The 21,822-nt window shown below is 41.1% G+C and overlaps 1 protein-coding gene across 2 annotated transcripts; it reads left to right on the plus strand.

Annotated features, from left to right (window-relative positions):
* Positions 1 to 7,346: 7,346 nt before the first annotated feature.
* Positions 7,347 to 21,499, plus strand: LOC136541464 (valine--tRNA ligase, chloroplastic/mitochondrial 2-like). Of its 2 annotated transcripts, XM_066533361.1 has the most exons (28): positions 7,347 to 7,637; positions 7,732 to 7,816; positions 8,444 to 8,570; positions 9,397 to 9,480; positions 9,577 to 9,671; positions 10,050 to 10,141; positions 11,025 to 11,078; positions 12,830 to 12,882; positions 13,062 to 13,129; positions 13,389 to 13,464; positions 13,592 to 13,675; positions 14,342 to 14,490; positions 14,956 to 15,073; positions 15,161 to 15,277; positions 15,425 to 15,645; positions 16,973 to 17,062; positions 17,171 to 17,282; positions 18,029 to 18,139; positions 18,226 to 18,363; positions 18,460 to 18,510; positions 18,582 to 18,694; positions 19,465 to 19,578; positions 19,633 to 19,666; positions 19,761 to 19,865; positions 19,957 to 20,058; positions 20,547 to 20,619; positions 20,698 to 20,864; positions 20,960 to 21,499. In XM_066533361.1, exons 1-28 carry the CDS (start codon positions 7,493 to 7,495, stop codon positions 21,080 to 21,082), a joined length of 2,901 nt encoding a protein of 966 aa, XP_066389458.1. In that variant the 5' UTR covers positions 7,347 to 7,492; the 3' UTR covers positions 21,083 to 21,499. The 2 variants fall into 2 exon arrangements, with proteins under 2 accessions (XP_066389458.1, XP_066389457.1); XM_066533360.1 differs by lacking the exons at positions 19,957 to 20,058; positions 20,547 to 20,619; positions 20,698 to 20,864; positions 20,960 to 21,499 and having other exon boundaries at positions 19,465 to 19,666; positions 19,775 to 19,861.
* The last annotated feature ends 323 nt before the right edge of the window (positions 21,500 to 21,822 follow it).

Here is a 21,822-nt window from a genome sequence, read left to right on the forward strand (position 1 = left end):
GGAATTTGAGGCTACTAGGAGCAGGCTGAGGGTGGTGGTCATGTCACTTGGCCTTCTGCAATGTCTTCTTTCGTGCTTACTTACCTTGCCAATGTTGTGACTAATGGCAAAACATCATCAGGTTTCAAAAAGACCCATTTGAACTCTTATGCCAAAGCTTTGAATGACCATTTTAAGTGCAAGAGGACTGAGGAGCAGATTAGTAACAATCTTAGAACAAAGAAGATGAAGTATGTGAGGATCAACAAACTCAAGAGTTTAAGTGGTGCTCTTTGGGATGATGTCAACTATATCATTTCTCTTGATCATGAGCATTATACAAGCTATATTTCAGTACCTTTGCTGTCATAATTTTTATTTCAATATTGTCTTTCAATTTTCATTCTAGTTGGTCTAATAGTTTGTTCATGTATTGCAAGGATCATAAATCTGATGTGGAATTCTTCAACAAGCCTGTTGAGCGCTATGGTGAGATGGCCACTATCTTTGGTGCTACTGTTGCCGCAGGGAAGCATGCAAAGGGATCAAATGAGCCTCTAGCTACTGGAATTGGTGAAAATGAACAAGGTGAAGATGGTGGGGATGGTGAAACCGTTGCTGCTGCTGCTGCTGATGGAGCGATGTCTTCAGTTACCAGGCCTAACAAAAGAGCAAAGACAGTTGAAATGGAGAGGGAAGTTGATAGAATAATACAGGCAATGAAAGAAGTTGAGGAAAGAATTGCTTGTGTATAGAGAAGGGTGGAATGCCCGAAGAACTTCCTGAAGGTCTGTATTATGCTATTTGTAGTCTTTCAGGCTTGGATGACACCCATTTGTCATTTTACCATGAGCATCTTATTGACCAAAGCTAGAGCCTTTTGTTCTTTATGGTTATCTCATAAGCTGAACTGGGCTGCAAAGTTATTACCGAGCACTTCCCTAGAAACTGAAGATATGGCTATTATGTCTTGTTGCACATGAGCTCTTTTGTTAGTACCCTATAGACAATGCACTGCGGGTTAATCTATATATTTGTAGCAAACGTGCTTGTAACCTATCAAACATTGCACTCTTGGGTTATTATATATTTTATATGTAATGTGAGGAAGTTCTAAAACCTACTAATTATCTACATGTGTAATTTCTGTTCGGACAATGCATGTGCTTATCAAGATGTCATGTGTTTTGTACATGTCTTGCAGCTGTTGTGCATGTTTGAAAGGGTAATCACTAGTTTGGATAGATAATGATTGCAACTCCCTTGTTCATCTAATAAATAAAAAAATAGCTCATTTTGTTCAACACATATCCATCAAATCAAACAAAAATAACTTTGTCGTCCACCAACCCCGAATTTTTTACTATTTGGCCCTTTTTTCGAAAGTTTCTCTCAAATAGACCCCTGGTGGAAACAATTCTAGAAATGGACCCTTGGCTCGGCGCCAGAGTGACTAGCGCCGAGGTCCTGGGCACGAGAAATTGGCCTGCTAGGGGCTCGGCGCCAGAGTGACTGGCGCCGAGCCACCTGCATTTAACCCATCCTGCACTTCTTCCCCGAGCATTCTTCCTCTTATTTCTCCTCGGGTTTTTTCTCGCCACTTCACCCTACCTCACGAATCGACATATTGGACCTTAAAAACCTTGATTTGATCCATAGATCTTCAAGAGCAAGGTATACTCGCTCACCTCCTTGTTTTTCTCGCATCGATTCGGTACATATTAGTTGGATTTTTGAACCTAAGAATCGTCATCACTTAGGGTTTCATTGTATCCCTCAATATATGTATTATACAACCGTAGGTTTATTTCAAGGCATGGAAAAAGGTAGCAAACCAAGCCGCATGTAGTTATGTTATGGGTTTATTGTTGTGGATGAAATGAGAAACCCTAGGTTTAGGGTATAATTTTAAAAGCTTTTGGTTCTTAGAACGAAATTGATTGTATTGTAGTTATGGTTCTCATTGATATTTTGTTGTGCTGTTTTTATTTATGTTTGTTAAATTACATCCTATTTGTTAGATGCAAGAAATGTTTTGGGAGGAGTTTTGGTGAAAACGGGGTCGTCCTCGAGAATTATACCCCGACGCGTCTAGCAAAGATGCCTCCGTTCCTCCTGACCTTCCTGTCCCTAACTGTGACTGTGGTTTCCCGGCCCATGTTTTTCAATCGAAACATCCGGACACAGCCGCGCGTTGCTTCTACACATGTAGTCGGTTTAATGTAAGAAATTGTTTGTGCTATCCTTTTTCTTTATTTGTTTAAGTATGGTACTAATATTTTATTGGAATCTCGTTGTGTAGGACCATGAGAGGTGCTTTTTCTTTCAGTGGATCGATGGTGCAGACAAGTTTGATCCTAGGTACCTCTTTTTCGACGATTGGTTTAGAGGGAGACATCCACGTGAGCACTTCAAGCGGTGGGTTCCACCCCCCCTAACCATCCGGCAATGACGGCTAAGGAGAAGCACCTAGCCGCAGTTAGACGACTCGAGGAACCTCCTCTGTGCATTTGCGGAGATCGAGCTGTGATAAACCCTGAGAATACGTTGGAGTTTATGTGTCCAAACAAGTATGAGGTAAGTGCAAAGTGTATGTGTTAAAATCTTGAGCTATATGTGTTTATGTACTAATGTCTCATTATTTAGGTGTATTTAATGGTGAAGTGTCGTTTCAAGGAGTGGTTGTATGGTTCTAAGAACCAATGGCCGAAAGAACCGCGGAGGGTTAAGGAAAAGAAGAAAGAACGGGTAATCTACAAAGCACCTCCTGTCATGTGCGAATGTGGTGTAAAATCCAACTATGGCCTAGTCTCTTCGGAGCTTGGAATAGGTCATTATTGCGGCCATATGATTGAGTATGATGAGGTTCTTTATTTTTCTGGTAAACATGAAATCGTATTTTGTTTGTTTTCCTAATACATATATGATATAATATTTGTTTTGAACAGAGCACTAGGAAATGCAGTTGGGAATGTTATGATGGTCAAGCTAAGTTCTTGGATGAACTGAAGAAGAGGCAAGTAATTGCACGGAAGAGGGGATATGGACCTGACTACGTCAACCTATTCGTTAAACATCACAAAGAAAAGATGCGTGAGTTTGCTAGACAGCGCGGTATTTGTAACCCGATCGATGTTGAGCTTAACAAATGGGGGATTGGAGAGGCGGACGACGTTAGAGGAGGAGAGGGCAAGGAATGAGGCAAGGGAGGAGACAAGAGTATAGATGTAGGTCTTGAACAAGCATGTTGCTACATTATGTGCCAGTGAGTGCTTGAAAACCTTTTTTCGTTGCCTAGTTTTAAATGTAATATTATCGAGTTGCTAACTGATTGCATTTTATACATCAAGGGATTGGTTGCAGCGGGGAACATGCTGCAGAGGTGGCTCGTGTAAGGTATGAGGAGAAGAAGTTAGATGGCCATAGATCACGAGCTGGTCGCACCGTTCAATCACCGATTGTGCTGTGTGATGATGGAGACGAGGATGAGGACGACACTGGCAGACTGAGTGAGCTCATTGCTCTAGCAGAGGCGGGCATACAGGCGTAGGAGGCTGAGGACGACACTGGCAGACTGAGCGAGCTCATCTCTCTAGCAGAGGCGGGCATTCAGGCATAGGAGGCTGACGACGATACTGGCATACTGAGCGAGCTCATCGCTCTAGCAGAGGCGGGCTTACAGGCAGAGGAGGATGACGACACGTTCTTCACTCAGGCCGCAGCGCCCGCAGATGAAGCGGAGGCCGCTTACTACAAGCGACAGGCAGGTCAAAGCAACGCAGTTGAGCATAGCCACAGCAACAGGGTTGTAGTAGAGGACTGGTACTCGGATGATGAGTTGCTTACTCAGTACGTTTCAGATTGAGGATTTGGAAGTGCATTTGCCCCTTTGTCTACTGTCGGCACTTAGTTGTACTATTAATATGTTTTGTAATGTGACATAGTATCGAACTTTTTATTATGTGGTTGTTTTCATTATCAATGGTCTTAATATTCCGCTTAATGATATGGACTTATTTCCATTTGAACACGTGCTGCAAAAAACAGTTAACGACATACGATATTATAGAAATCAACACACGAAACACATTAAATGGCATGTGACTACATGTACCGAACCTGGGTACATAGTTTTCTTTGACTAAACCTAACATGCCTTAGGTAATTAAACCATACCTTCGGTAATTAAACCTAACATGCCTTAGGTAATTCAACCTGAGGTTCTCCACAAGAAAAAGATAAAGTCATCCTAGTAGTGTGGCCACATAGCAAATTGTGTTGCACCTTCTCTATAGTAGCCTCCCGTTGTTGGTGGTGGTGGTGGCAGGGGTGATGGGGGAGACCCCTTTTTCTTATGGTTAGGGCAGATGCAATATGGATCATTACAGAGTGCCTCCTGTGAATCAGCACCATTGTTGTTGTCGTCCTGTTCGTCATCCTTGTAACCGCTGCTAACTTCCCTTTCTAGATCGAAGATACGGTCTTGTAGGTAGTAGATGTACTCCGCATGCGGATAAATAGGTCGAGGATCGACTCACCTACTGAACCCACAGTTTTCTTCGGCTAAGGAAGACTACAAAAAGTATGTCGTGTAAGTGATATACAAGACAAACATATTAAAGAAACAAATAGTAATAGCAATTACCCATACTCGCGGGCATTTGAAAAAACGACGACCTCCATCTATTTCCTCGGTGAACATCTGCACTAGGCAGTCCTCACCATGCATGCATTTTGGCCACTCTTCTTTCCTTTCATCGTATCCTGTCAGTGATGCCTCTTTGGTGAAATCACTTTTGCTCTTAACTAGGAACCTCTCATAAAGAGCTTCCTCTAAGAAATCGAGACCAAGAGGACCCTCCCACCCCAGGTAGTTTTCTTCCCCTTTCCTCTCCCTCTGGACGACCCTCCAGACATTGGTACTAAAACAAAAGCAAATGCTGAGGAGTGTTCTTCTTCCTTATTGTTTGTGTGAATGAGAGGGAGTGAGTGGTTATTTATAGGTTGAGAGGAGGAATGGAGGCCTGTCAATGTGCCATGTTAGCGATCCGTGTGCTTCTTCACCTCAGCCCTTGGATCAAACAATCATAAGATGAATGGTGGAGATAGAGTTTAGTTGTGCTTTCTTGCATGTTGTCCTTGCATCTGAAAGGTCTATATCAGTGATGTGATAATTCGATGTTGTCCGTGTATCTGAAAAGTCTATGTTTATTGTTTGAAAAAGCATAGATTCGTTCACTGTTGCTTGGTAATCCTAGATTCTTGTACACAGCGTATGTACAAATATTCCTGGATTATAAACATAATAAATTTATAGTTAATCTGTGTACTATATTTATGCCTTTGTACAAGTATAGTATGATTAAAGGTTCACGCAAAAAGTTCGCAAGATACGGTCTTGTATTAGAAGCATCCACAGTTACAAACAGAGACATCAATATATATTCTAAACATTTAATTATCCAACAAGCATAATGCAACCACAACGATAGCATAATACAACCAACATAATATGTCATGCAAAGTCCAAATAGTCCACAATGTCCATACAGTTCCGAATAGTTAAAGAAAAGTAAATACAAAATTCACAATAGTTCATAGTAACACCTACCACGTCCCTCACTGTCTCCTACTCTTGCCCCTACCCTTGTGACCCAGAGCGCTGGTGCCTGGAGTGTAAGGGTCACGCGGACGGCGTCGCCTAGTGCCTAGAGGCGGTGTAGGATGAGTCGATGGAGCGTCATGGAGCTGAGAGGGCCCAAGCTCATCGTGCCTCTTGTCAATGTCATCGTCGTCGTCGGCCTCCTCGTCCTCCTCCTCGTCCCCTGTAGCTGCTTGACTAGAGGAACCCAAGGCTCCTCTTCCTGTGGAAGGATCGTACACGTCATGTGTCGTGTTTGTCCTGCAACCACAACGACCAGCCGCACGGCGTAGATGACGTGACAGCCTCTGTTGTATAAAACTATGTTAACTGAAAGAATATAACGTATTAATGATTTGTTTAAAAGAATATTTTTAATCTTACATCTAGGAAGCCAAGTATGTAGTCATCATTGACTCTAGGCCGAACGCGCTCGATCTCTTCAACTGAGCTTCTCAGTGTATTGCCCTGCAATAAAGTTTTCAATAATAAGACTTCTGAACAGATATCATTTAGTTTTGTTTTCTTATGTAACTAAACGTAACATAATAAGTCGATTGGTTTACCACTCTGTCCAAGATCGGTCCTGCCTCCACATGCCTTCCTGCACGAGTGGACCGGTCGTACGTCGTGTCCTCATCGTCGGAGGACTCGATGTCGGCGTAGTCAGTTTCGGTCCACTGTAGCCTGAGCCTGCACCTTGTCTAACTACAAACTAAGTAATCATGATAATAACTATGTATATATTTATAGTGTACTCACTAAATAGCAAGATCATATGTAGTTAACTACAAATATAACTACATATCTAAGTAGCTATCTAACTATATCTATTTACTAATGTATCTATGTTTCTATCTATCTACGTATATATCTTACTAAATCAACTAACTAAGTCATCACAGTATAACTAGTAAATAACAAACACCAACTAAATAGATACATTGCATATTCATATTTTTTACCTTTCCGGGTCGACGGACGATGGACGTAGGTCAAGGCGAGGATCCGGGCCTACGGTGGCGCGCGGCGGTCGCGGGGTGCCCGGCGCTCCGCGCGGCGAGACCGGCTCGACGGGCGCGGGAGGCGGGGCGAGGCGAGGGCGGCGGTGGACGTCGGCAAGGCGGGGCGAGGCCGGCGGTGGAGGGGGCAAGGCGGGGCGAGGCCGAGGCCGCCGGTGGAGACAAAGGCGAGGACGGCGGTGGAGGGAGTGGCGGCTCGACGCTGCAGCCAACCAACGGGCAACAACGCGAGGGCACGGCGGCGCGGTGTGGGCTCGGGCGAGGGAGCGGAGGCAGCGGCGCGGCGCGGGCTCGGCCGCCGGAGCAGCAGCGGCGCGGCGCGGGCGCGCGCGGGCGCGCGCGGCGCGGCGTGGCGCGCGCGGGCGCAGGCGGGCGCGGGCACGGGCGGGTGCGGGCGCGGCGGTGGAGCGGCGACGGCGCGGGCAGGGACGGCTAGGCCGAGATGGGGAAGAAGAAGGGTCGGCCGGTAGATATTTAGGGGGCAGGCCAATTTCCCGTGCCCAGGACCTCGGCGCCAGTGACTGTGGCGCCGAGCTCGGCGCCAGTCACTCTGGCGCCGAGCCAAGGGTCCATTTCTAAAATTGTTTCCGCCAGAGGTCTATTTGAGAGAAACTTAAAAAAAAAAAAAACCAAATAGTAAAAAATTCGATCCACCAACCAAACACACGGAGATCCATATCCCGATATCGAACCAAACACACCCATTCTGCCGGCAGCCCAGCTCTGCCCCAGCACCTCCCGCCGTCCCGCGTTATCCCGAATCCAAACCCCTCCCTCCCTGGCTTCCTCTCTCGGCATCCGATCCCCTCCTGCGCGCCCACTAGGGTTTATCTCCAGCGAGGCCGCGCCAATGGCGCTCGCGCGCCCGTCCTCCGCGCTCCTCTCCTGCTCCTCCTCCACCTGCCTCCGCCACCTCAACCCGCTCCTCCTCGCCGCCGCCGCCTGCCGCCGGCCGGCGTGGGCCCCGCGCTGCGCCGCCCGCAGGTTCTGCGCAGGTAGCGGCTGCTGGCTCGTCTAGCTTGTTAATTAATTCTGCGCCGAGAATGGCTCGTCAGCTGACTGGATTGCTTGGGGTCTGCTCCGTTGCAGCGATTGCCTCCGAGACGGATGTGTTCACCTCCCCGGAGGTCGCGAAGTCGTTCGACTTCACCAACGAGGAGCGGATTTACAAGTGGTAAGTCCGCGTGCCTCTGAGCAATTTTTGCTCACTCTTTCGTTTTTGGATTCGTTTGAGTACCTTGCAGAAGACTTGGTGCACGCCTGTCCATTTCTTATTGTGGGCTCATGAGCTGCGGTAGAAAGGGCAAGTTAGTAGGAATATGAATTTAATTGAAGTCCTGATGTGGCAGTGCATTGTCAGTTTTTCCCAGCTTTCAGCATAGTGGCTTTCGATTTTTTTTTTCATATTTGTGAATTGGCAATGGCATCTTGTTAGGTAACCAGTATTGGTACATTGATAGCTAATAGCTTGCTGGGAGCATTATATGCTTGAATCTTATTTCTGCTGCACTGCTATTAGCAGTATGTGTATGTCAAGTGTTAATTGGTACTTTGGAAACATGTCGCTAGTAGGATAGCAAGAAGTAAATCAATATACTTTGGATGGCAGTATAACCTATTTTTTTATTAGGAGTTAAGGAAAAGGAAATAGTACTTGAACATTGCTCCACAAACATTTATGAGTTTGATGCTTGCCAGTTGCCTATACTTTCTGTTTCAGTCAAGTATGAATTCATGTTGTAATACACTATAGTTGTTTCTGTGCTTCAACAAAGTTTCCTTATACATGATGCTCTATTAGGTGGGAATCTCAGGGATTCTTTAAGCCTAACTTCGACCGTGGAGGAGATCCATTTGTCATCCCGATGCCACCACCAAATGTTACCGGATCACTACATATGGGCCATGCTATGTTTGTCACCCTTGAGGTTGGATGATTACATTCTAATGCTATTGTACTTATTCTGTTGACTAAATATAATCTGATTTGGCTTAACAATTCATCTTAAGACTAGCGACATATCACCTTATCAGCAGATCACTCATTTGTTACACCTTTGATATACTCCCCCCATTTCAAATTATAAGCCATATAGCTTTCGCTGTTTCTCCACTTTCCTTTAGGGTATAAGCTATAAGGCTAACATATGAACCTACTGATGTTTTTATCTTTGTTCCCTTGATTACCTCCTCTCACCTGTGTGTACTCGCTAACTATTCTGATATTCACCCTCATGCTTTCCAAGGTATTAAATAGGGTTAGCTTGGTCGTTTTCTTCTTTTGTACTCTTTATTTCATACCCCTCCTTAATTCTTGTGCCACACCTTACTATTCTTGTAATTTCAAATGGGGGGATTCTACAAAGATGAGCATATATGTATGATCATTTGGGTGAATCTGTTGCTATGTTCAACTGCTCTGCAAACTGATTTCTTTCAATGGACCATGAAATGAGTGACAGGTACTAGATAATAATAAAGTGAACACTAGTCAATATTAGCTTTATTAAGCGTTAGCGATTTATGAAGTCAGTCTAATGCTAATCTCTACAAGTGCTGTGAACTGTCATATAATAGTCAACCTGTTTAAGTTCATTGATTTATTAGAATCCTATATAATCTGTGTATAAAAACATCCTTGTAGCATCATGTACTATGCAAACTGATAAACCTCAATTTTGCTTCCTTCCGTTTTTGTTTGGCTCTATGCTATTTTTCTTACTAAAAGAATGTGCATTTCTTTAAGTGACTCAGGATATAATGGTTAGATATTTCCGAATGAAAGGGAGACCTGCACTCTGGATACCTGGCACTGACCATGCTGGGATTGCGACTCAGGTCTGTAGATCTTGTCGCATGTTTGATAGAAACTCAATTTGCATTCAATGAATATTTGTGTATTTTCCCTTTTAACCTTTTGCATTTATGTTTCAGTTGGTTGTGGAAAAGATGCTGGCCGCTGAAGGTGTCAAGAGGACAGATATGACACGAGAGGAGTTCACCAAAAAAGTTTGGGAGTGGAAAGAGAAGTAAGTCTTTTTTCTTTTAATCTAGACCAATTTGTGACTTCTTTATTATGCAACATAAAACTACTGGCGCTGCTGATCTGGAGCAACCCTTACCTTCAATTACTTCTGGTTGTTTACTCGTCTCTCTCTCTCTCTCTCCCTATACCTCTCAAGTCTCAAATTATGTTGCGTTTCTTAAAATAATACATATCATCAGGATTTCCAGTTGTTCTGTTTTAGATCAGTTAACAACTATTTTTTAATTATTTTTAGACCAATTATTATGATTGTTTCATTAGTTTCATGAGAACTTTCATGGATAAGGGCTTTGACTATTTTTAAAGATGGATTGTCTACAAAACCAATGTGTTCTCATTCTAAAAACTGTTTCCCTTTCAGATATGGGGGCACTATCACTAATCAGATTAGGCGACTGGGTGCATCTTGTGATTGGAGTCGTGAACGTTTCACTCTTGATGAGCAATTGAGCCGTAAGTGTTGCTGGTGATGCTGTTTGTATTTAGTACTTCTCCATATTAATGTGTTATTAAGTTAGCTGAAAGCTACTAGCTTGTTTCATGATTTAAAGGATTGCATATCTATAGTTTTGTTGCCTATCTTCTACTCAAATTATCATAGTGATGAGGCAACTGGTTGCATGATGCATCCATTGTGTTGTTGTGTTACTTGCATATAGTCAGGACCATGATGGCGTGGGGTATTCCTTTACTCCCTACCATGCCTTTTCTTCTTTCTTTCATGAATGGGAACAAAGTACTCTGACCTTCTATTCTATCGGCTAGATCTGAAGTTTCCTTGTGTGATTATGGACATTGGGAACTGGTAGACTTTTTGCAGTGTTCTAAAAGAAGCTTTACTATGTTATACACAAGGAACAAGTACTTCCGCATGTAACTGTTTGATTGCTATTCGGGCTGCATAGTGGGGCTGGTTAGGCTGTATAATCAGTTAATCATTACCAGGTGGATGACCAAATGAACGCTGATCATCGATTTGTAGGACCTTGCTTTGACCTAGATTTTGCAGAAGAAGCATTGATAGGCTTTATTGTCATTGTATGATTTAAAAACTACAGTGTTGGTAGGTTGAGTGTTGGACCAAAAGAGTTAGGGATCCTTTGGCATACTTAGGTTTTCCTGGATTTGTTGTGTTTGCTCCTTTCTGTGGGGTGCTGTTAGTGGTCTGTTTCCTTTCCTCTCTTTTTTTCGCCCTTAGGGACATTGCACAGGACTGTCCTATCTATTAGTACAATGATACACAGCTCTTATACATATTTGACAAAAAAGCTGAGTGTTGGGGAGATGGTTATCTGTAGTTCTGTGCAATTAATGCATTGGTGGTTCTATTTTGCAGGTGCAGTTGTTGAAGCATTCGTTAGACTCCATGATAAAGGTCTTATATATCAAGGTAGAATAATTTATTATAGCTGTCCTACTACAAAAGAGTGTGTGTGTGCATGATCTTGAGCAGATATTTGTGTTGGGTGTAGTATACTTTTTTTTTCAATTACTATATTTTCCTCTTTTTTGAAAACCTAAGTATTGTCATCATTACTTATAATACTTTAATAAAGCACATTACAAGTGCTTGGGGCAACACATTCTCCATTGAACATCTTCCTGTGCCCTTTGCACCTTACATTGAGGATAGTGCACTAGCGTATCACAGGATTACAGACAAGGACTTGGAATGGTTTGCTTGTCTTGCCTGCTTAGCGAGTTTATCAGTGACTTTGTTTGTTTCGCTCCTAATATTGATGACTGAGTGTTGCATCTCTAGAGTGATTCCTGCAAATTTCAGCAAGGATTGTCATGAAGACCAATGTCCCTGGTTGTGGCGCAAAGACTTTTGTTGAGCAACTACAGCCACCATCTCATTGTCAGCGAGGAATTTGATCATCTGGTAGGCTCAGTGCAGCAGCCAACGTGGCTCCCAATAACAGTGTCTGGGCTTCTGCTTCCAATGGACACAAGGCATGTGGGATTGCAACCTGAAAAAAGGATGCACTAAATAGGCTATGCACAGTGAATTGAGAATGAATATGCCAATTCTAGTTTGAGTTGATGAGGAATCTGCTGTACAGCTACAGAAGCATCACAAAACATTGTTGGCCAATGATGTACCTGTAAAGGAGCATTCTGAAGATCATATCTTGTAGATTTTTTTTTTCATTTTTCAACTACTATTTTTCCGTTTTTTTTGAAAAGTTAAGGATTTAATTACATAATAGACGAGGCACAAGTTTCCACTTAGTGCTTGTTTGACTGCACTTCAATCCACCCCAATCCACATGGGTTGGAATGGATTGGAGTGCAGCCAAACAAGCCGTTACTGTTTTTTTTCTTATGTTCTTCTGTTGTACAACTATCGGGGTGTTTGAGGGTGTGTAGCACAGCAAGGAGATTAGTTTGATTATTTGGATTAGGCTTGCTAAGAGATTAGATTAAGTTAGGGATAAGGTCAGTTAGAGGTAGGGTTGAGTCTGTTAATCCCAGCCTCCACTATAACTACATAATTTCCTCGGTCATTATTTCTTCTTGTCTATATTAACATGCTCTGTACTACAGAGCATAAATATTCTTCTATTTCTCGTATTCAGAAGAAGTCGGAGCTACATCCAGATTCCCTGAAACTTGCATCCTAAAACGATTTGTTACTGCATATCACTAGCATTGGTGCTTTTTACAGAAAGTGGCTTATGTGTCATGTGTGAGGTCTTACAGCTATTTTGCACTTTACAGCATCCATATCCAGTCTAAACATTGTCACATGATGGTCATATTTGTTGACTGAAAGTTCAGAGCAACTATCTCCACCAAATGGAAACTCAATGGAAAGAAGGAACCATTTGTTCCTTGCAACGTAATAAACATGCATTAATCTGATAAAAGACATGCTATTGACAGTTTGTACTGTACCTGCGTTATCTTAAGTGTCACCTATGGTCCCTTATTTTATGCTTGGGTGTCATGTTGAGGATGGTCATGCTTATTATTCCTATTCTTCTTTTGGCAAGCAGGGCTCTTGTTGGATAGAAATTTGGGAATGCTTATTCTTTTGATTTGAATCCTATGATTTTATCTTGAGCGGTGCACTAGTCTTACCTTAAATCACTTATATAAATATTGGTTAATATATATATATTTTTTCATTCACAGGCTCTTATTTGGTCAACTGGTCTCCTAACCTGCAAACTGCAGTATCTGATTTAGTATGTGAAAATGTTTGCCTTCTTTTCAATTAGTTAAACATATCTGTGATATTTAGCGCAAACTCAAACAAAAGGAAATTCGATAACAGTACACAGAATGCTGCAAAGCCTCAGCACATCATCACGGTTCTGCATGTGGAAACTCAAGATTTGATTCTGACATGGTTTTTTCTAATCAGGAAGTAGAATACTCTGAAGAACCTGGAAATTTGTACTTCATCAAGTACCGTGTTGCTGGTGGAACCAGGTACTTTTCACTATACCGTCTATATTGCATTGAGACATTTCATTATTTGATTGTCAATGGACATTTCATTATTGAGTTTGTTTGCCACCAGATTCTTGTTTTCATCATGTTATATTCAAATTTTCATTTTCTGGAGAATGACTTTGCGTGATGTACAATTAACCTTTTATTATCTTGTAATATGAGAAATCAAGCAACATTATTGACACTGTATATTGATGAAAATTGTTTACAAATATCTCGTTTATACTTGGCGCAGGGATGATTTTATGACTATTGCGACCACAAGACCTGAAACTCTATTTGGTGATGTTGCAATTGCTGTTAACCCAGAGGTACGAGTTCTCCAGTGTTGTGCAGTCACGTTTTCTTCCATTCTGTTATAACTATGTCAAGTTTTTTATTTCTCAAACAGCTAGTTTAGTAGAAATCTTATCTCTAGTATGTCAATTGGCAATACAGGATAAGCGTTATGCCCAATATGTTGGCAAATTGGCTATTGTACCGTTGACTTGTGGGAGACATGTCCCTATTATTGCTGACCGGGTAAGCACGAAACTGAATGTCCTTTATGTTTGAAGCAATTTCACAAAGGGCATCGTGACATGAATCAAATATAGTAAAACAAGATGAATGTCCTTTATGTTTGAAGCAACAAAGGGCATCGCGACATGAATCAAATATAGTAAGACAAGATGCCAAAAATAACTCATTAACATGGTTCCATTGTTCTCTTATTTTATGCGATTGCTATTATTTGAAGTCAAGAAAGTGCTACTGATGCTTTCTACTTCACTGATTCTGTAGCTAAGTTTTGACTTATGCCGAATTGCCGATCATTCTTTTCCTAGTTTGGATGAAGTCTGTAACTCTGCATTAAGTCTATATTCTTTGCTTGGTCTGCTCGTTTGCATCTTCATATAAATGCTTCATCTTTATATGTTCTTGTTTAGTAATCTGCATGCTTTGTATAGTTCATGGCTTCATGCTTATATACTCTCATCTGTGTTGGAGTTCTGAATGCCCAATTCCAATGTTATGTTGGGAAATTCAGTCAAATAGATCTAGAGATAGAAAAGAGTGCTTAAGGGAGGTACTGTGGCCTTCCTCGGGCTTTAAAGAGATAAATAATTTCTTTAGAAGTGCCCTTTCGTGTCTTCTATGAGTTGCATGATTTCTGTTAAATGTAACTACTGATTCTATGATTTACAGTATGTTGATCCAGAATTTGGGACTGGGGTGCTGAAGATTAGCCCTGGACATGATCATAATGATTATCATATTGCTCGAAAGCTTGGGCTGCCAATTCTAAATGCTATGAACAAAGATGGTACGCTAAATGATGTTGCTGGAATATACAGGTATGTATTTTTCTCTCTCCAAACTCAGGTGAACAGAACTATAGTTTTTTTATCTGTGATTTTTTTGTTAGTTCGCAATTTTTCTGTGCAATTTTCTCTTTATATTCATTCATGCTGTCTCATTTACAAAGACACTGAATTTTGGCTACTTATATAGACCATATATGCTTTTTTTTAAGACCATATATGCTTCTCTGTCATATAGTTTTAATATGCCTTCTATTTAATGGCACTGAAACAACTAAATAAGGACCTGTTTAAATTAACCTACAGGACTTTGTATTCTAGAAAGTTTGAGAGAGAGTGAGGCACTCTATTTGTGGCTTTGACCTTTTGTACAAAAGCTGTTATTAGTTGATTCTGATGCATGTGGAAAAGGAAGTGCTATATTTTTGCAGAAATCCTTTCTATGGCTTTGCGTGCCACATGTTTTTGGTACTAACTTTCTTTCTTCTCCTTTTTCAGTGGTATGGATCGATTTGAGGCCCGAGAAAAGTTGTGGTCGGACCTTGTTGAGACTAACTTGGCAGTAAAGAAAGAACCTTATACACTTCGAGTCCCTAGGTCTCAACGGGGTGGTGAAGTGTGATCCCTTTCCTGTTCTTAGTGATATTTTTTGTTGTTGATATTTTCCATAGGGTTTGATGGACCTACTTCTGTTTGATCCTAGGTGATTGAGCCTTTGATTAGTAAGCAATGGTTTGTTACGATGGAGCCATTGGCTGAAAAGGCTCTCCATGCTGTTGAAAATGGGCAATTAACCATTCTTCCGGAGAGATTTGAGAAGGTACTGCATGAACGCACTTTACTCTTGAGAGAGAGAGAGAGAGAGAGTTATCTGCTTGTATGATTATGAACTGGCAAAATCAGGGCTGCTGAATGTATTTTTACAGAAACTATTGCCCTTTGTTTTTTTGGTGTGCTTCTTCTGCAGATCTATAATCATTGGCTAACAAACATAAAGGATTGGTGTATAAGTAGACAATTGTGGTGGGGTCATCGTATACCAGTTTGGTATATTGTTGGAAAGAAATGTGAAGAAGACTATATTGTTGCTAGAACCGAAGAGGAGGCACTTGCAAAAGCTCAGGAAAAATATGGAAAATCAGTTGAAATATATCAAGACCCTGATGTTCTTGATACTTGGTTCTCAAGGTCTGTCTTCCTCTGCGAAATTTGTGGTCCCAATTATTTTTCTGTGTTATGTATTAGTTTATTGCCTGATATATTTTTTATTTGTAAATGGGGGTTGGGGGTGCAAGAATTTTTACTTTGATTGGAAAAGGTGTTTGGATTCACTAAATAAAACTAGAAGTTCTATTTTTGGGATTAAGCATCAACTTTATAAACACATTTCTTGTAAATTTTTAAAGATTTGTTTTGGGTTTTCCTTGAATGACAGTAAATGTTTTATGACCCGCTTATGTTGAACTACTTGCACTGTGGAGCACGCCTTTTCTCCTTTCTCTGCAGTATGTAACTGATCGACATGGAGCTTATCTGTATGATTACTGATCTAAAAGGCGGGAGCCTCACCTGCTAGATGCTGGGTTCGTTTAGCCCTGCCTTGTATCAGGGCTGTCAACAAACCAAGCTCGAGTGATCCCAGGGTCGCAGGGTCGAGCTCATCACACTATGTAGTCAAGCTTGAGCAAGCCCATAGTGGCTGAGCTTATAGTCCAGCTTGAACTCGGCTTGAACAAAGCTCAAGCTCGGTTCACTGAAGCTGCGAGGAAGAGGAGTGAGGAGTTCTCAAAGGAATCATTAGAGTTTGAAAAGACAACAATCAAAATTCAAGATCTGCTCCAATGGACAGGGACAAGCCTAATCGAGCTACTCATTAAAAGCTTGTCAGCTTGGGAGAAGATCAAGGTTAGCTCATTTCTGAGTTGACCTGAGCTCGAAATGTGCATTTGACGAGTCGAGTTCAAGTAGCTTGTGAGCCTCGAGCTTCTTTGACAGCCCTACCTTGTAGGTTGGGCTCTAGGTCTTGACCAGCCTTGCACCTATCCCTTTTTAGAAATACTTCTTACATGAAGTACTAAAGTTCAATGATCTTAGATCCTCTGTGCCTCTGTGGCTTGCTCTTTTTGCTGGCCACTTGAACACTGTGTTTTGCCCCCTTTTCTCTGATTTTTTGCTTTTTGCTTGTATTTTGGTGGTTTGCCTGCCCCTTCTTTTCTGTTGAAATATATAGTATAAATACCATAGTTGGCTCCATGCTGATTCTTTTAAAAAAAAAGGGCGTACCCAGTGTAGAGAGCTCCCGCTCTGTGCGGGGTCTGGGGAAGGCTGTCAGTGGCAAGCCTTACCCTCGCCTGTGCAATGCGAGGAGACCGCGACTCAAACCCGGGACCTTCCGGTCACAGGTGGTAAGACTCTACCGCTTGCACCAGGCCTGCCCTTCATGCTGATTCTTTTACCTGTCAAAATAAAAACTACTATAGTTTCTGTTATTTCAGTTGTTGCTATTACCCTGCAGTGCTCTGTGGCCTTTCAGCACGCTTGGTTGGCCTGATCTTTCCAAGGAGGATTATAAGCATTTTTACCCTTCAACTGTTCTGGAGACAGGGTATGTTAGTTTTGGCAACAGTTTGATTTACCTTTTCTTCTTTCAGTGGATTAATACTTGTGCCAAGTTTCTGTTCTTTACATTGATGCCTGACTCTTTCCTTCACAGCCATGACATTTTGTTCTTCTGGGTTGCACGAATGGTCATGATGGGAATTGAGTTCACAGGATCAGTACCATTTTCTTATGTCTATCTTCATGGTCTTATCCGGGATGCTGAGGTGAGATGAGGCACAATGTATGTTTTGTTGTTTTCAGCAGCCAATAATCAAGGCTAACCTTTTCTTGTGGTGCAAAAGCAACATGATCAAACTTCTAAATCAATAAGATTATGAAAAAAGCATAGGTATTTTTTGGAACCATGTTAATGACATGTTTGATTTGAGGAATGAAGTGGTCCATCGTTTTCTCACTCACTTTTTTGTTTGGTTTGTGGAACGGAATGGATTGATCCACCACCACCTCACCTCTCGCAAGCTAATAATTAGTATAATCACAAGGAATGGAGTCATTCCACCAAATTTCATGGGATGAACTAATGATACACCACCTCATGTAGGATGGGTGGTTCCTCAAACTAAATACCTCCCTAAATGATATCATTACCCTATTACTAGGATCTAATATTTGCTGCAACCATTGCCTGTTTGCCACATGCTGCCCACCTCTTAGGATCTATCGAAAGGGTACAGCTTTACAAGGGATGCATTTTTGTTTGGGCCTCATGTTTTTTCTACTTGTAGGCTGTAGATGCTCCATAGCAGCTGGCCACTTGTTATACCTTCATCACTACAGATGTCAGGTCGTAAAGCAAAAAAAACTTTTACATGTTGGGGCAGCAAGGCTCGTTATCTAATTTGTCCTGATGAACATGTTAGATCAATTGGGTAGGCCCTTGTGAAATCTGTTTGATATGGTCCTAGCTTTAACATTCATCTGAGATGCTAAATTACAAGGTGCTTCCCAGGGTCGAAAAATGTCGAAGACATTGGGGAATGTCATTGATCCCCTAGATACCATCAAAGATTACGGGACAGATGCTTTGAGATTTACACTATCTTTGGGCACTGCAGGCCAGGTTTGTTTTTCCATACAGTATTTCTTATTTTGTTATTTGTTGCACAATTAAATTTGTCTGTTGTTAATACACCTTTTTTATTTCAGGACCTCAATCTCTCTACAGAAAGGTTGACATCAAATAAGGCTTTCACAAACAAGCTGTGGAACGCAGGCAAATTTTTGTTGCAGAATTTGCCTGATAAAAGTGATGTCTCGGCATGGGATGTCTTGTTAGCAAATAAGGTTGCTCACTGAACTTCAAATTGCACATGATACATTCACTAAATTTGTGTTTTAGGTTTTAAACTGTTGCTAATACATTTGCATCTCTTTGTCCAGTTCGACTCAGAAGCATCACTCCAGAAACTGCCATTGCCAGAATGCTGGGTGGTAAGTTGTTAATATGTTATATTATTTGGCCTTGTGTAGTTTGTTGATGACAAGAATAAACTATAATCCAGGTTACAGGACTACATGAACTCATTGATAAGGTCAGCAGAAGCTATGACAAGTTTTTCTTTGGAGATGCTGCTAGAGAAATATATGATTTCTTCTGGGGGGATTTTGCTGATTGGTAAGATTATGGAAAACCCTAGAATGAACTAGATTTCTTAGAACCATTCGATATATATGGCTTGATCTAATAGTGTAGTACTTTTAGCTCATTGACAATGATGAGGATAGAGGGATCTGGGAAAAAGAACGTCACTTCTCCTGTAAAAAAAAGGGCGCTTCATATTATTTCCATTGGTGTCCATTTCTTATTACATGGACATGCTCCAACAAGTTTTCTGGTTCCATCGGTGCCTATTGATGAGAACTATATACTCCTGTCGTACAAGTTTTGTCCCTAAGTTTATAGAAAAATGCATTAACGTATACAATATCAAATAAATGCACTATCAAAATATGTTCATGGTGTATCTAATGAATCTTGTTTGGCAATGATGAGGATAGAGGGAACTAAAATTTGCTAACTTTTGTCTGCATTACGCGGTAGAAACCAGGAGCTGATAGTAATCCATGAACTAAACCATATATGTGGTTTGATACAAGGGCCTCTGCCTGTCTCTGGATTCCTTTTTCCTAGTTATTAACATCGTTCATAGTCTTGGTCATTTTTGTGCATGTAGAATCCTTTCAGTGCTTTATGCATCTCATGTCGCTGCTCTTTAGGAATGAACAGAAAGAAGGTTTAGCTTTTGACTAGAATAACATAAAATCTGCCATGCCACTGTACTTGAATTGTTGTTTTCTTTGATAAATCTTGGATTTCAACTACAACCAAGGGAATTAAGCTTCATTTTTTGTATACTAAGAACTCTTCAATTATTTGCCATTCAGGTATATTGAAGCTAGTAAAACACGGCTTTACCACTCAAGTGACAAGTTCGCTGCTGCTACAGCCCAGAGCGTTCTGGTGTATGTGTTTGAAAACATACTGAAGCTGACAAGTTCGCTGCTGCTACAGCCCAGAGCGTTCTGGTGTATGTGTTTGAAAACATACTGAAGCTATATGCCATTCGTCACTGAAGAATTATGGCAGGTATCGGCACATAACTGTTGATTATTACTTCAATAAATCTATCATGCCCCTCATCAGCATCATCAGTAGAATATTATTATTGTTCTTATTTCAGGCATTTCCATACAGAAAACAAGCACTTATGGTTACTCCCTGGCCTACCACTGGCCTTCCTAAGGATTTGAGGTCCATCAAAAGGTTCCAGAATTTGCAATCATTGGTAAAACTTTGCACTTGAGTTTTACAATCTCACTTTGAGAGATGCTACAGTTCATGGTAGCCAATTTATTTGACTGCCAATATGATGACAGATAAGAGGAATCAGAAATGTTCGAGCAGAATATTCTGTTGAGCCAGCTAAACGGATATCAGCTTCTGTTGTTGCTACTGCAGATGTCCTGGAATATGTATCGGTAAGTTTGCATGTCCATTTTGTTTGACAGTTAATTGCATGATCTTTTTTATGGTGTGATTTTTCAAGGAGTTTGAAGCAGACGTATATTTTGATAGCAGGAACAATGAATATTTTTTTTATATACATCAATACCCAAATCAATGTTGCTAGAGAAAAAAAATTCCGTTTAGTTCTAAGTCTGGACAAGCTCACAATTTTGTCAGCTTCCCTGCATCTCGATAGTGTGGAAACCCTTCAAAGATGTAACTCCCTCCGTCCAGAAAAGGATGCAATAGCATAGTACCGAGTCAAACTATTTTAACTTTGACCAAGTTTATACAAAAATATCAATATTTGTCCAATAAGTGTCACTAGGTTCATCACAGAATGTATTTTCACAGTATACCTATTTTGTGTCATATACCTCTAGTCTCACGAAAAAACCTTTAATCATTCTTTTTAATGTTCCCTTCTTTTTCATAACAACTTGGAATTTTATGCATGCAGAAGGAGAAGCAGGTCCTAGCTTTACTTTCAAAGCTTGACGTTCAGAATGTAAATTTTACTGAATCAGTACCAGGTGCGTCCTTTGTGCGTGTTCAAACGTATCCTTTATTTCTGCAGTTTGCCAACAACTATCTGTATCCTAAATTGGCAGGTGATGCAAACCAGTCGGTTCACACTGTTGCTGATGAGGGTTTGGAGGCCTATCTACCTTTGGCTGATATGGTTGATGTGTCTGAAGAGGTTAAGCGGCTCTCCAAGCGCCTCTCTAAGATGCAATCGGAGTATGATGCTCTTGTAGCCCGCCTCAATTCCCCCAGTGTATGTGCCTAATTCTGCTTGGTTCACTGAGATATTTATACTGTTCAAGGTACATCTTTCCCCTTTTAATGATGTATACTTCTTTTGTGGTCCAGTTTGTAGAAAAGGCTCCTGAAGATATTGTTCGTGGAGTTCGTGAAAAATCGTCCGAGGCAGGCGAGAAGATCTCTCTAACTAAGAATCGTCTTGCTTTTCTGCAATCAACCATCTCCACTTAAATACAGCAATCCACGGGGATGCTACCGGGTTGCCATTTTGATCGATGATGGAACGTAGGATAAAACTGATTGTTGATAGTTTCTGGTTAAAAGGATCTCATAGATCGACTTCCTCAAAAAGGACGCGATAGTGCCAACGAAGTTCTGTCGTGTCCAGCAGCAACATGCATTGGCAAGGCGTATATTTCTGACTTATGGCTTTAGAGCCTTTTTGGAATGCCCTTATAGTTGAGATAAATTTTGCCTGGCTATAACATTTTTTTATGTTTGATTCTGAATTTTTTTCTCCACCTTGCATATATTTATCCACATTGTTTTTGCCAAAATTGTACGGATACATATTATATTATGATCCCTTCAAGATAGTTTTGTAAGATGGATGCACATTTATTATTGATATGATTATATATTTTGTAAGATGAGTGCCCGTTTATATTATGGTTATTATTAATAATAATAATGACTGTTAGTTTAGGCGTTAGTCTGTTTCTACTGATGCCATTGCTGTGCGGCAGTGAGCTTGACCCGTTGTGCTTATGCCCGTCTTTTTTGCAACAAAGTTTGTACCAAGACGTACGGCAAACAAGGGTATCAGGTTCATTGCGTGAAAGTGCTGCGGCACGACTAACTGCAACGTAACAGGCTTAATTTTACAAGTTACCCAAACCCACAAAAAGTAAATGTCTAGTGGTTAGAGCACCTGACTAGTATCTAGCTTATTCTAGACCTATTTAAATTCG

This window comes from Miscanthus floridulus, chromosome 3, assembly GCF_019320115.1.
Source record: "Miscanthus floridulus cultivar M001 chromosome 3, ASM1932011v1, whole genome shotgun sequence".
NCBI classification, from domain to species: Eukaryota; Viridiplantae; Streptophyta; class Magnoliopsida; order Poales; family Poaceae; genus Miscanthus; species Miscanthus floridulus.